This window comes from Nilaparvata lugens, chromosome 3 (assembly GCF_014356525.2).
Source record: "Nilaparvata lugens isolate BPH chromosome 3, ASM1435652v1, whole genome shotgun sequence".
NCBI lineage: Eukaryota > Metazoa > Arthropoda > Insecta > Hemiptera > Delphacidae > Nilaparvata > Nilaparvata lugens.
In genome coordinates, this window is record NC_052506.1 from 70,973,479 (window position 1) to 70,988,226 (window position 14,748).

The following is a 14,748-nucleotide window of genomic DNA, read 5'->3' on the forward strand; positions in this document are numbered from 1 at the left end:
AAGACATGAATAAAATAAAAGTAGGTGACATAATCTTCAAGAAAAATCATCACAAGAGAACGAAATCGGATCATAGATTTGTTGGACCATATGAAGTGATTGATCTACTACATAGGAACCGAGTGGAGGTAAAAAAGCAACACAACAATGGACGAGGTAGACATGAAATTGTGCATTTGAGTGAGATTAGAAGATCGAAAAGGAACTATAATGAAGATGAGTAAGGAAAGATTTCCAAAATGTTTTTATTATGTTGTTTTCCATGTTTTGTTTTTATGAGTTCTATTTTCATCTCTATAATAGAGATAGTAAAGACTGGAGGGGGGTAGTTACGGAAGCCTCAGCTGACGTCTTTCACTATCTCTATGGAGACAGCTAAGATTATGATGTTGATTAAATAAACAATCATTCTTTGTCTGAGTTTGAATGAGACGTTTTATTCCTATCTACTTAACTTATATAAGTAAAAAAATTGGCTCTCATTTTTTAGAATAGAAATTGTGTATCTCTCTCTAATATGTGCTGTATATTATTGATGAATGAATGGTATCATTGTAATGATGAAGGAATGCTATCGGTATATTTTTAGATGTCACATATGTTCTGGAAAACCAGACAGTGAGAATACAAATACAAATAGCTTTAGTGAGCAGAGTTTGTTGTCACACTACCTACTTATTCATTTCCCTTCTCTGTCTCACTCAGACCTCTGAGGACAAGAGTTGTCAGCAGTGAACCATACTATATTTACTAGTAGTTCTGCGAACAGTAGACCTCGCTCATGAATACAACTTTCAATCTAACGAGAAGTGCCAGTACAGTAAGTACAGTATATTGTGAAGATTTACCCATGTAATCTATTATTTTCTCTGTTGAAAGTGCTAGAGACACTGTTTCCAGGGACTCCGGACTTATCAAGGAGGTATATCTTATAAGGTACCTTTATATCGTCTCCATATTCACAATATTAACATATATTACAACTTTTTTACAATAATTAAAAGAAATCGGTCAACTGACGGAAAAATGGAATACCTATGCAGTGTGTAGGCAATTCAGACAATGAATTGTCTCACAGACGATGGTGAGACGGAAATGATTCTGAAAAAGATGGGTTTGTTGGTGACAATGACAGAAGGTTGCTAATGATGATTGTTTTTCATGAAAAGTGGATTCAATGTTATGGCTTGTTATGCCTTTGCGGAATGTTAATGCTCACAAATCGGTTTCCAATCTCATACCAAAAGGAAAACAAAAGACACTGTAGAATTAATACAAAAAATGCATACAATACAATAATTATTGTACCTGATGAACAGAAAATTCAGTTAAAAAATAATTAAAATAATAACTGATAGTTATGAATAAAAGAAGTTGGAGATTAGAGAAATGTTTATGATGTTACCGGTATATATTGTCTACAACTAAAATAGTTCTTGATTTATTAGTTGATTAATTTTTATTATGATAAAAATAGTCTACAACTATAATAGTTGACTTATCTGTAACTTAACATAGAAAATAATAGTTATTTATGTATTGAGACACTACCACCGTAAACAAAGCCGTAGTGCATTCGTGTGACGTCAGCACAGCTAGGGCTCCTACACCAATAAAAATTCGTTGATTTCAGCTGATCTATATCAGCTAGTGTTTTTATTGGTGTAGGAGCCCTACCTGTGCTGACGTCACACGAATGCACTACGGTTTTGTTTATGGAGGTTAGTGATTGAGAGCGTAAAACTCGACTATGACTTTATTATCACTGGAATCACATACAATTTTTTTCTACAACTGCAGTATTGGACTCCAATACAATAAAGAGTTTTATTTAACAATTTATCCAATTAATTTGTTAACACAATTTAATAATAATAAGATGATTCAATTTAATTATTCTATCTTATCATAATAATTTATTTTATAATGATATATTATTAGAATAAGATAAGAAATAGTATCATCTGCAAAAAAATCTGGTCGGAAGGAGATTTGAACTTGATACACCGCTCTAGCTCTCTCAGTCACCATGGGCTGGTGACACTGAAAGCGAAAAAGTAGGAGCATGAATTGCTGTATCTTCAAAGATAACGGCGCTACGAAAAAGTAACTTTAGGATGGAGGTTGTCCTGCGGTTTTTTAAATTACAAAAAAAAACGGATGTCTTATCATAATTCGTTACACATACGTTTCTGCGCCTTGTTTCAAAGAACTTGCACACCATCCAAATCGGACAACAACTGCGACTGTAACTGCGGTACAAACAGACAAAAGCCGATCGAGTTGAAACTAAGACCACAACTTCACTTCGGTCGATTAATTGAAGAAAACTTCTCACTTTTATGCACCATTTCTTCCCTTTTCAACATGAATTTTCCCTGTTTCATAGATGAATAGTTTCTAGACCTACGGAGCCGGCCGGAGGCATCACAGCTTAGCTTTTGTTTTCCTTGTAAGCATTAACATTCTGCATAGGCATAACAAGCCATAACATTGAATCCACTTTTCCTGAAAAACATCATTAGCAACCTCCTGTCATTTTCACCAACAAACCCATCTTATTCAGAATCGTTTTTCGTCTCAGTATCGTCTTTGAGACGATTCATCGTCTAAATTGCCTACCGTACTGCATAATCCATTTTGTCAGTTGACCGATTTCTTATAGTTAATAAATTATTAGATAAGTTGTAATATTGTAAATATGGGGACGATGTAAAGGTACCTCCTTGAGAGATATTATTATAAGTCCGGTGTCTCTGGAAACAATGTCTCTAGCACTTTCAATGGAGAAAATGATAAATGACATGGATAAATCTTCACAATATACTGTACTTTCTTAATGGCCTTCTCATTAGTTTGAAAGTTGTTGGCTATTTATGAGCGAGGTCTACTGTTTGCAGAGCTACTAGTTGATAGTTTGATGAGTTTTTGTATGATTTATTTGTATCTTTGAATGTAAATAACTATAAAACGGTTTGAGATATAGATGTGCGGTTTTGATTTTGCTGGAAAGCCAAAAAGAGTATGAAGAGTCCATGTAGTTGTTACTTCAAAAATATTATATTCCGGTCAAACAGCCTGATGTAGAATTGATCAACACATCTGCCAAAAAGAGTATGAAGAGTCCATGTAGTTGTTACTTCAAAAATATTATATTCCGGTCAAACAGCCTGATGTAGAATTGATCAACACATCTTTCATATACTATACAGACAGGTTGAACTGAGAAGAAACCAATGCCATTTTGAAATCTCTAGATGGCATTACTTTAGCCGTTCGTCGTTGTTCAAGAAACAAAAAAAATGCGAGAACGCCTGAACGCGAGATTTGTGAGAAGCGAATCGGTAAACAGTGAATATTGGTGGTAAAATGCTGTTTTAATATTTTTATTGCTGAAAATCAAATGTTGTGTGTATTCTTCTTATCAGCGTTTAATATTTGTAGACATTAAACATCAGTGCTAAAAACTTTGATTTGAAAATGAGATGGTTCAACCAAGATCAGATCGATGCTCCGTTCTAGGCTAGAGTTTGAAATGATTTGCTTTGTGGTATTTGTTCTATCAATAACTGACGTATTCCTTCTGAACAATATTTTAAAAATGAATCACCCAACTGTTAATTTGTAGGAGTTTTGTTTTCCACTATGGAAAACAGGTGGATTTTTCAGTTATCAGCTGAAATGTTTCTAGCATAGTTTCTGTAAACCAGCATGAAGGAAATGGTCGGTGGGTGCTGTGTGTGTTCGGACGACCGTGGGTGGACTGAAAACCCCCTCGTGTACTGTGATGGACAAATGTGTACTGTTGCTGTTCATCAGGGTAAGTTAGTAAATACATATAAATAAATGCCCCTTGCTGTGAGTGAATTACACGAGGGAGGGAAACGTGTAGTTGTATGTTTTCCTTATCATATCAGAGTTTTTAGTTAGTTTTTTATTGAAACTTACGCTTAAAAGATAAATATGTTATTTAAATGAGTTTCTTAGTTATGCTACAACATTAGGTTAGTTTCCTGTTATTGTAATCCAGGAAGTGCCTGTGTAGGTTATGTTGATACCAAGGTGCTAAACAATCAATTTATCAACATTGTCAATTTTCTATGTAAAATAATATTAATTCATCAAGCAAAAGACAAATTTTAGTGATTGTTATTTTCTTAAACAAAATTTAATGATTTATCGATTTTATGTAGCTTATTGTTTAAACGGAACATCATTGTAGGTGTCTTACCAGAAAAGTAAAGCTCAGCTTGATTCTCATCAAAAGGTGATTTGATGACACTGATTTGCACATTTATTTCATCGAAAATTAATATCAAGTAGTTATTTGCAATTTAGAATAATGTTTCCTGAGGCTCGCGCTTAGAGTAGCCTATTATTCTTCTTAACCTCAACAGAAAAACATGAATCAAACCATGTTCTTAAATTATAGCATCTGAATACATACTTGATACTTGATGTCTTCGTCCTTGACTGGGGGTACCAGACAGACTGTGCCAGATGTTTTTAAAATAGTGGCTCCTCAGCCAGCTCAGTCAATGAATAAATTGGTTTGTTTATTAATGCCTGTCTGATGAGAAAGCAGAATCTTGTGTGAGGTTCATTTCTCACTTCTATTGGGAGTCTGTTATAAAATCTTAGTGCAGCTGATGGAAAACTTCTCTGCTTGCTAGCCAACCGGCTGCGAGAAACTTCCAGAATGGTAGCATGGCGAGTGTTGTGGCTGTAAATTTCGTTTCTTCTCACCAACTTATGCTGATTGTCCCTGACATAGATCAAGGAGGACAGGACATACTGACTGTATATGGTGAGAATTTTCAGTTCCTTGAAAAGTGGCCTACAATGATCTCTATGTCCTGCAAAAGAGATGATTCTGATTGCCTTCTTTTGTAGTAGTAGCACATCGTGACAAGAAGGTGCGTGACCCCACAGCAGTAGTCCATATCCAATTTGACTGTGAAACAGGGAATGGTAAGCTGATAACAGGTAGTCTCTGCAGACAAAATGTCTCAGCGTCCTAAGCAGGTATTACCAAGCAGCTTCCTAAGCAGGTATATCACCTTGGACAATCTCTTGCAGACCTCTGTCACATGGTAGCTCCATCGAAGCTTGCTGTCTATCCAGAAGCTCAGGAACTTTACAGGCTCTGCTTCCACTGTTGTTCTCTTAAGGGAACAGACCAGAAAGTTTGTTTTATCGTCATTTAGCATCAGCTTGTTTGCTGCAAACCAGGTCATGGCGACATTTAGTTTGAGAACTGATCTTTCCGCCGCTTCTTCCACAGTTTTACCTCTAGCAGTCAATGTGGTATCATCTGCAAAGAGTATAGAGCTCTCGTTGTTTGGAAAGTCATTCATAAGCAGGATGAAAAGCAGGGGACCCAACACTGAGCCCTGTGGCACACCATGATCCACATTTCTAATGCCTGATGAGGCTTCCTCAAGTGAGACCACTTGCCTTCTATTTTCTAGGTAGCTTTTTAGTGTGTTCAGTACTGTTCCCTGTACACCTGACTTCTCCAGCTTCTTGACAAGTATACCATGAGGCACACATTCGAACGCCTTGCCCAGGTCGAAAAGCGTGATTGAAAGCGAATCTACATACTCGAAAGCTGACTGTATTTTCTCTGTCAGGGCCATAAGTGCACTAGCAGTTGAACGACCACTTCTAAAACCATGTTGGGCCTGGTTGAGGAGGTTGTTTATTACAAAGAAGTTTGTGATTTGCTGCTTCATCACGGTTTCAATATCTTTGGTCAATGTAGGTACTATGGAAATAGGTCTGAAGTTTGATGGAAGTTCTGTATTTCCCTTCTTATGAATTGGCAGAGTCCTTGCTAGTTTCAATGTGTCAGGGGAAAACTCCCAACCTGAAGCAATGATTGACTGCTGTAGCCATTTGATCTGCAATGGGATCAATGGTGTCTTTCAATACAAATGTTGATAGCCCAAATATGTCCTGAGTTTTTGAATTTTCAGGCCCCTGACAATACATTTGACTCTATCAGTGGTTATTTCCTCCCACTATGTGAACCTCCTGTATACATGTGAACCTTCTTTGTCTTTCAAATCATAAAATGATAGACTTTGGGCTCTTCAAAGTTTTGTTTGGAGTGGTAACTGTAATGATAACAATTATTATTATTTAACAATTATAGAAATTACTGAAATATGAAAATTTTAACCGAAAACCTTTGTTCCAACTTTCCACAATGTCTTTGGCGGGATAATTTTTTTTCACGTAGATAAATCAGTGAGTCTTTACAAAACTATTATGTAAGTTATAAATCTATGAATTCTTGCCAAAATTTAATATAGGTGAACTATATTAGAACTATAGGTGACATATACTGCAGAAGGTGACTGGAGTGAGCTGGCAGCTTCAGAATTGTCACGTCATTCTCGATTGCCACTTTGATTGTTTCCGGGCTGAGATGGGTGGAATGGCCGTCAAAAATCAAAAGGATTGGCCTTTCAGTCACGCAGTTTTTCAGGAATGTTTTTTTGAAATAATTAAAAAAAATGTCAGACTGCATCCATCCATTAGGGGATGCAGCATAGCTAGTGTTAGGAAACGCTTGGTCTTCAGGAGCCATCCATGTGTCCCACACATTTTTTCCTTGGAATACAATGAGAGGGGGCAATTTCCCACCATCAGCATTCGCACCAAATAGAACAGTTGTATTCTCGCGTCCGGGTCCACTTACTACTCTAGAAGAAGGTGCATTTTTTTGTCCAACAACTTTCGTTTTCGAAGGATCAAGACAGAAACTTGTCTCATCGATATTATATATTTGAGCCGGCTTCATTGACAAATTCAATTCATGAATTGTTTTTTCGAGTAATTCAAAATAACTATAAATGATAAAAGGGTCGGTAGCTTTTTTTCTGGCATATTCCAGAGACTGTAGTTTTTTCAATGACAAATTATTGTTTTTTTTTTGAATTTTAGGAACCAATCTTCTCCTGGGTGGCCATCTTTGAAAGGTGTCTCAATCTTGTTTCTTTTCACATACTCGGCAATCACATCTATCACTTCCTTCCGAGATAAACCCCAGCCCCACTTCTCAAGAGTCTTCAAACCGTTTGCCAATTCATTTTCCACTTCAGGGGGAAAAACAGTAGGCCTTCCAGCTCCTTGCCCTACTCTCCTGGTCCCCTTCTTAGCATGCGTGAGCGTGCTGAATGGAACATTGTATTTTTTAGAGGCCCCTCTTACTGAGAGACCTTTATCAATTTCTGCTATTGCAGCTTGCAAAGTTTCATCAGTGTAGCTTTTTTCTTTATTGTTCTTTTTTATGTAATTTCGCACCATTTTTACTTTCAGTTGGAGTCACAAATAAATAGTTCACAAAACACTTCAAAACGTAAAAATAATAAACAGTTCACAATATAGTCCACAAAAAGCACAAGTTTTCACTGAAAACAGATAATAGGTGGTTGGGGTAAATGGAATCACTCTGATTCCAATTACCCCAACAGCCGTGATCCCAAATGCCCCATGATGCTGTTTTCATGGGGTAATTGGGATCACGGCTGCAACACTTTTCTGAACGTTTCTAGATTAATTTCGACTTCATTTTTGAACTCTACGCCCGAAAAAACATCGAATGGCACTCCACTATCACATTTCATACAGCTCGTATTCAACCTGTGAATAAATGTAAAATTATGGATCAACTCTGTCCCAGAGTGGAAATGTAGAGAAAACGAAAAAAAATTCAATGTGATTGACAATTTTTAAATCAATTTTGAATGTATCAATTATAGATGAAGAAAATAAAGTAGTTTAATAATCAATATAATTTTTAATTTTTCAAGCCAAAATAAATTAAAAAAACCTGTGATTCCAATAGCCCCGAGATCCCAATTACCCCACTTCACCCTATATAAAAATATATTTATGAGCATTTTTTGCATAAGTAGGTCTATGTCTATGTAAAAGCATTTCAAACAAACCTATAGTGTCTGAAATTTAGTTAGCTCACCTGTAGCCTACTCTTTTTAGTTAAGTTAGGCACAGTTTTTACATAACTAATTCCGGGACTGTCATGATTTGAGCACCACATTTAATACTTGTATCAATGTTCTTGTATAACTTACGTTAGGCTCGCAGTTGATGATAACCTGAGCAGTTACTAGTAAGGATTTTCTTGATTGTTGATTTTTTAGTAGTTACATTATATTATATTTTGATATGGGTGATGTTTTTGTTGCAGCTTGCTATGGAATCGTGACCGTGCCTACTGGAAACTGGTACTGTAGAAAATGTGAATCACAGGAAAGGACGGCTAGGGTGGTGAGTGATCAACATATTCATTCATCGTAGACAATTCATACACATTTATTTAAGACCTCATCTTAATGCATATCAATTCATTAGTGTGTTTTCGTCTATATTTTAAATGCTCACTATTTGATTCCTTTCAAACAAAATACCCATTTTAATATTAGTAATTAAGATTCAGTAATTTCTACTGTGATATAAAGATGATGTGAATTAATGATATGTATCATTTTTCTTCCTAAAAATCCTCAAGAGGCTTAGGAACTTCAGATTACACAATTTAATACATTATATGCATGAAATTAAATTTCTATTACGTATCACGGAATCGGGACTCAACAGATATACAACAATATACACTTGGATAAGAATTCGATGTCCCTTTAGTAGGTAATATTTATTAGTCTGTAAAATTTCTGGTAATTTTATCAATCAAATTAGGTTTCCTCCATTTCCGTCACAATTATGAAAAATGAAAAAGGCGGGAAAATAGAAAACAGTTTGAAAAAAGGCATATATTTTTCTATCTAGTTATTTTCTGGTATCAGTTACATATTAATTTGAATGGAAAATTATCCTTTCCAAGTTTTGATTCTTAACGGTAGTATAGAAAACATAGGTATCTAGTGAGAGGTGAAAATCATCATTATACTAGAAACGTATTGGAATTTCCTGAACTTATGCTTTGGAACTCATGTTTCATTTCTCTCCCTCTAAAAGGATGTTTCATAAAAGACGCGAATCCACATAAAAAAATGTATAATTTTATAACAATAATACCCTATAAAGCTAGTTGATCACGAGTTAATTGAACTGGTTAATTAATCATGTTGATCTAAGACAAACTATGCGTTCGTAAATTAATTTTGAATGACCTGGAATAACCTGCTGACATATAACATTAACTGCTGATTTCTTTGATTGTTTTCTCCTGAATGCCCGATTACACTGGTATTTAATAACAAATTGGTGATCGGTGTTTTGATGCACATCGAAATGTCGCAGTAATTATTCATAGCTAGAGATAGCCCACTTTATACATTAAAAAATGTATGTTATACCTTATCAAATAGCTTCCTGACTTAATCCATGATTAATAACGACTTTCAATCTGAGGAATTTGTATGTGAAAAAATACTGGTGAAAAAGATACAGTTGAAGAACAATACAGTTGATGGTAAAATACAAGTTTTGAAACGGAAATTTGTTTTATTTTGGATTTTTGTCTCAAAATGTAGTTTTATTTTGTCCTCTCCTATGAGCCAATAACTCACTGGTATTAATATAAAAATACTTGAACATAGCATGAATCCATACTAGTACAAGGAATAAACCCCAATTCATAATATCGTATTGCTCAGATTCCCCTGGTATTTTTCCATCGGCATATTAAAATGTTTAATTTTGTCAGTTTTAGTAGACTTAAGTAATCGTCAAGAGGTTGAATCTACAGAGGAGATGCAGACTATTCTAGCGCGAGACTGACTACGTTAACAAATACACTATTTAACTAACAATGAAAGTCGTATTGAAACGAACGGGCTCCAGCTCCCATAAGAAGGTAGCTCAGCGTTTTTATATCTCACATTTTTGAGTGATTCAATAAAAATAATTGGACGAGTTTTTTGACGTTTTCCTTTCAACTTTCTGCAAGATTTCTCACTATGATGGAAATTTATGCACGGAATGCATTTTATAGTAAGCTATCTCTTATCAAGTCTTATCTTATCGTATCTGGATTCATAGTTAGATAATTTATTGAGTGAAGGTTAATGAACTTGTTTGAAGCACAAAACATGGTTTGATTCTTGCACAATGATTTTTAATAAAGTTTTAATAAAGAGATTCGCTCAAATAGGGACAAAGAACGAAGACAATTCATCAATTAACTCTACTATTCTAGTCTACCTCCAACTAATCACCTATCATACACATCAATTGATATCAAAAGAAGATTTCTATCGATTAATTAGAAAAAGTCGAGTCTCAGAATACTTCGACCGTCATTTGTTCATTATCTGTTGATAATTCACTAGAAAAATAATGCATATTGACTACAATTTTATTTTTCAAAATCAGGTCCAAATAAAATGTCAAATAATAAAAACTCTTAATCAAACATTTCTAGTTTCAAATGAACTAATCTTCATGTAGAATTTCATTGGTTCGTTCAAAATGCTCAGATCCTCTAGATTGGATCAAATAGAGAGTGCAATACATTTTTTCTACCTGTCACTGAACAATATTTTTTATGGGATGTTCTTATACAAAGAAATCAACCAAATAAATCTGTCTTTCTAGTGAATATGGTAATGCAGCGAGCCATGGGTTCATACAACCAGATCAACCAACTTGAGGGTATAATAAATTACTTCACCAAACAGTATGTGCAGAAGTGCAGCAGAATACGGATTCGATCATGCAAATGTTAGCTTGTGTGAAGTTATGGCAATCCAATGTTAGCTTCTTACATATCAATCTAATCTCCTAATGAATGCAGAAGGTTTTTTTTTAGTTCTTGGCCTTGGATATCTTTCTTCTAGAACTATTCCACATTTAATTATGATTTTTGTCAATTTGTAATTTTGAATATACTGTGACTATAACCGAAATACTGTGGACATTACATGGTTGTATGTCATATTCATATCTTGTCTTGTCTATTGGCTAACAACTAATGTTTCTACAATCATTCTTCACAAAAGAGTCCCGAAAACCTTTATCAATCAAAGAAATCAGCAGATTTTGAGGAAAAATTGTTTGATCCTCATTAGCATTCTATTGTTCTATTTCCATAATGATTATACATTCTACTAGCTATTGATATTTTATAAATTGTCTATTTTCAACATTAATTTATTATTAATAATGAGTAATTTTGAATGCTATATTAAGTGTTCAATCACAAGTACACAAATGATGTACAATATCCAATTATATTTTGTTGTTTCAAGTACCGACATGCAGTTATTCATTGATGAAAATAAACACTTTACCTAGTTTACTTACTGACTGACGGCAATAATTTATTTTCATCAATAATTGACTGAATGTCGGTGTTTAAAACAACAAAATAGTGTTTTAATATATCGCAGTTCGGAATGGATCAAGAAATCAATGTCAATTATACTAACTTTTTTCAAAGTAGATATTTTTTAATGTAAAAATAATACGTTTAATAATCTGTAATAATCAGTTTCTTTTTCAATTAATAATGTATTTAAACCTTCAGTTACAATTTATGAATTATTCAGTCGTAGCCATGAGAATCTGATAAAATTTGAGATGCAGTTGAACTAATTATTGTTGAATTTTATTGCAGCGATGTGAGCTGTGTCCAAGTAAAGATGGCGCTTTGAAGAGAACAGATAATAATGGCTGGGCCCATGTCGTGTGCGCTCTCTACATTCCGGAGGTGCGTTTTGGAAATGTCACCACAATGGAACCGATACTTCTCCAGCAAATACCTCCAGAACGTTTTAATAAGGTAAATTTTCTCACAGGTGAGTTTTCTGTCCGTTCTTAGAACAAGATATTTTTCTCCGACAACTACCGTGTTTCGTATGGACACGTTAAGTCGTCGGTCCCACCTGCTGAGTACTCTGGCACCATAGCTGAGCCAGCCAGGTCACTCGATGTCTTATCTGCAATTACTATTATTTTTCACGTCTATGAAAGGTGGGATAGTATAGAAATTATTGGTTTTTACAACATTGATGAAAAGAAGTATCTTAATCAATATTGATTAACAATAATTAATAAATGATCGTTTGATTCATCAACCTAAATTTTTATTTGGTGGTATTTGTGGGGAATTTAGTTATAGTGATCAGTTTAGTTCACTTATCCAATAATCTAATCAACATTGAAAACAATAAACTAATCGATTCAAGTCATAACTTACTGACTATATCGCATACAGTTTGTCATAGTAGTGGCAGTTGTTGCAAAGACTAATCAATTTTATTTTTGAATGGAGTTGATGATTGGTTTACACTCACTTTACAGCAATATTGTGGGTCATTATAAAATCCGATCAATTATCTATTCGTGGAAGGGATTCTAAATTCTGTTGAACTAAAAATAAATCAACATATTAATATACCTAGTAACATGTTGTAAGTAATAAATTAAAGTTTTAGAAAAGGGTACTTTGATTTTTAATTTTCACATAAATATGAGTAGCCCTCACCAAAATAGTTCTACATTCATGTTTATTCAACTGTTCACAATTTCCATAGTTTCGAATGAGAGCCTCTTTTCATTTATCTATTTATGTCTTAGTGAAATGCATTAAACATTTCCAAGACATGTTAACTTCGAATTACTCAGATGACCTGCCAACGACGATATTCAACTTTACAATGTTTTCATTTGCTTTGTTGAATGAATAAAATCTTCTATTTGATTCTACGACGAAAGTAACATTGAAATTTGTTGCAGGTGTGTTACATTTGCGAGGAAAGCAATAGAGGAACAAGATCGACGATTGGCGCGTGCATGCAGTGCAACAAGTCTGGCTGCAAGCAGCAGTTCCATGTCACGTGTGCGCAGGCGCTGGGTCTCCTCTGCGAAGAGGCCGGAAACTATCTCGACAATGTCAAGTATTGTGGCTACTGTCAGCATCATTATTCCAAATTGGTGAGTAAAATGTTAATCGAATTAGTGCATAAAATCCAAATTGGGCAAGTGCAATGATAATCGACCAGATGAAGCAGACCATTCACTATCCATTTTTTGGCTTACTTGTTGGACCACTAGCAGGACTACTAGTCAGATCATTTCACCACTCACACCCCGACTTTTTTATGAACTTGTCCAACTTTAGACTCGTCGAAAACAAAGACTAGTCGGAACGGATGTCGGACCTTAAGTTGATCCAACTCGTCTGACTAGACTTTTAAGAACCCTATTTACGGCCCGATGTCGGATCCAACATTGGATGTTGGACTTCAAGTTGGACAGTAAATCGGATAGTGAATGTCTTGCTCAAAAACTGTGGCCAGAGCTTAATCTTCGACTAATCATTACAGTAATTATGAGATTATAATTATGCTCGTACAAACGGTTGTTATCCACACCATTAGATTATGTATCATGAGTTGGTGGTAGCCTTGGTACATAATCTGAGTGTTTGGCGTTTTTTACAAAATAATCATATAATAAGTCATATTCATATAGGCTAATGCTTACAATAAAAATGTAAAAAAAATGTAAATGTATGTGACATTGCTAGAATACAAAAATTCATTCTTACATTTCATTGCGTTTAACTATTTTACAACTTGTGTTTTTCTGTTGCTCACAGATAGTAACAAGAAGCAATAGTTTCTATTTTCAATTTTGAATAGTTTGGTTTTTATGGATGATATTGGGTATTACTTGGGAGTAGTGTAGTCTATAATCCAATATGTTATTTACTGTCGAAGGAAATTGCTGTTATAATTCCCATATAGAAGAAGAGCTATTCATAATGCAGATACCATTTATAAAATCATTGAGTCTGGATTTTTAATGCATTTAATTTGAATCTTATAAGATAGCTTCGTCTAAGTTATTTTAGTAAAGATAGTTGGTATTTGAGATTGTGTTTCTAATTGGGTAAATAATTGTCGCCCTAGTTACACAGTCAATATATCTCAAGAATCGCCTTTAATCAATCAGGAGACAACTCTGAGGCATCTTCAGAAGCTCAAAAATATACTACGCTTTGGAATAAATAATCTATGATAAAATAACAAATGGGACGAAAAATTGATTTTATATTTCATGTAGTCATGAGTTTTTTTTCATTTCATGAATATATTTTAAAACCTATTATTTGCAACGTTTTGTAGGGTTTGGTTTATTCATGTAAACTGAAGTCTCTCAATTTATGTTTACAGAAAAAAAGTGGAAACGTGAAGACTATACCACCATACAGACCAATTCCTTCAGAAAACGCGTCAGACTGTTCCAGTCCTGAAAAGGAGCCAGGAGAGAACTGGGCGAAAACTTCTGCCAAGAGGAAACTCAGCTCTGGAAGCAGATCTCAAAGCGGCTCAACACAAAACTCGACTGGTAAAATAGCAAATACTGTCCTCCAAATTTATCTTTCATGCTTGAATTATTGTGCTATAATATTTCATGCACATTATAATATATTTTATTTTATGGGTTATATTTCATGTTAAATACTTCAATATAATTTATTATACTAAGATCCTTCCAATCATTGCAAGAAAATCGTAATAATAAAATCCTCATTGTACCGAGAGCTGAAAGAAAACTTTTGTACTAGAAACTGAAGAGAATATTCTTCGCTCAACAAACTTTTATATTGAAAGGCTTCAATTTCAACTAAAATGACCTGTGAAAATTTATTGTAAAAATTGGAATAAAAAAAGAAATAAAATCAAATGTCAATTTTGTTGATATTGATGGCAACTATTCATGCTATTGAGGATAAGACTGAGAAAAATT

The 14,748-nt window shown here is 34.4% G+C and overlaps 1 protein-coding gene across 4 annotated transcripts in view; it reads left to right on the forward strand.

The window, feature by feature from the left end:
* Positions 1 to 3,284: 3,284 nt before the first annotated feature.
* Positions 3,285 to 14,748, forward strand: part of LOC111046548 (protein AF-10) — a 38,706-nt gene continuing 27,242 nt past the window's right edge. For 2 of the 4 annotated variants that reach the window (XM_039424450.1, XM_039424451.1), the window contains exons 1-5: positions 3,288 to 3,820; positions 8,219 to 8,298; positions 11,609 to 11,773; positions 12,730 to 12,927; positions 14,172 to 14,346. In XM_039424450.1, coding sequence (XP_039280384.1) covers positions 3,712 to 3,820; positions 8,219 to 8,298; positions 11,609 to 11,773; positions 12,730 to 12,927; positions 14,172 to 14,346 — 727 coding nt within the window. In that variant the 5' untranslated portion in view covers positions 3,288 to 3,711. Of the gene's footprint in view, positions 3,821 to 8,218; positions 8,299 to 11,608; positions 11,774 to 12,729; positions 12,928 to 14,171; positions 14,347 to 14,748 lie in introns of all 4 variants that reach the window. The other 2 variants (XM_039424453.1, XM_039424452.1) reach the window with 2 other exon arrangements.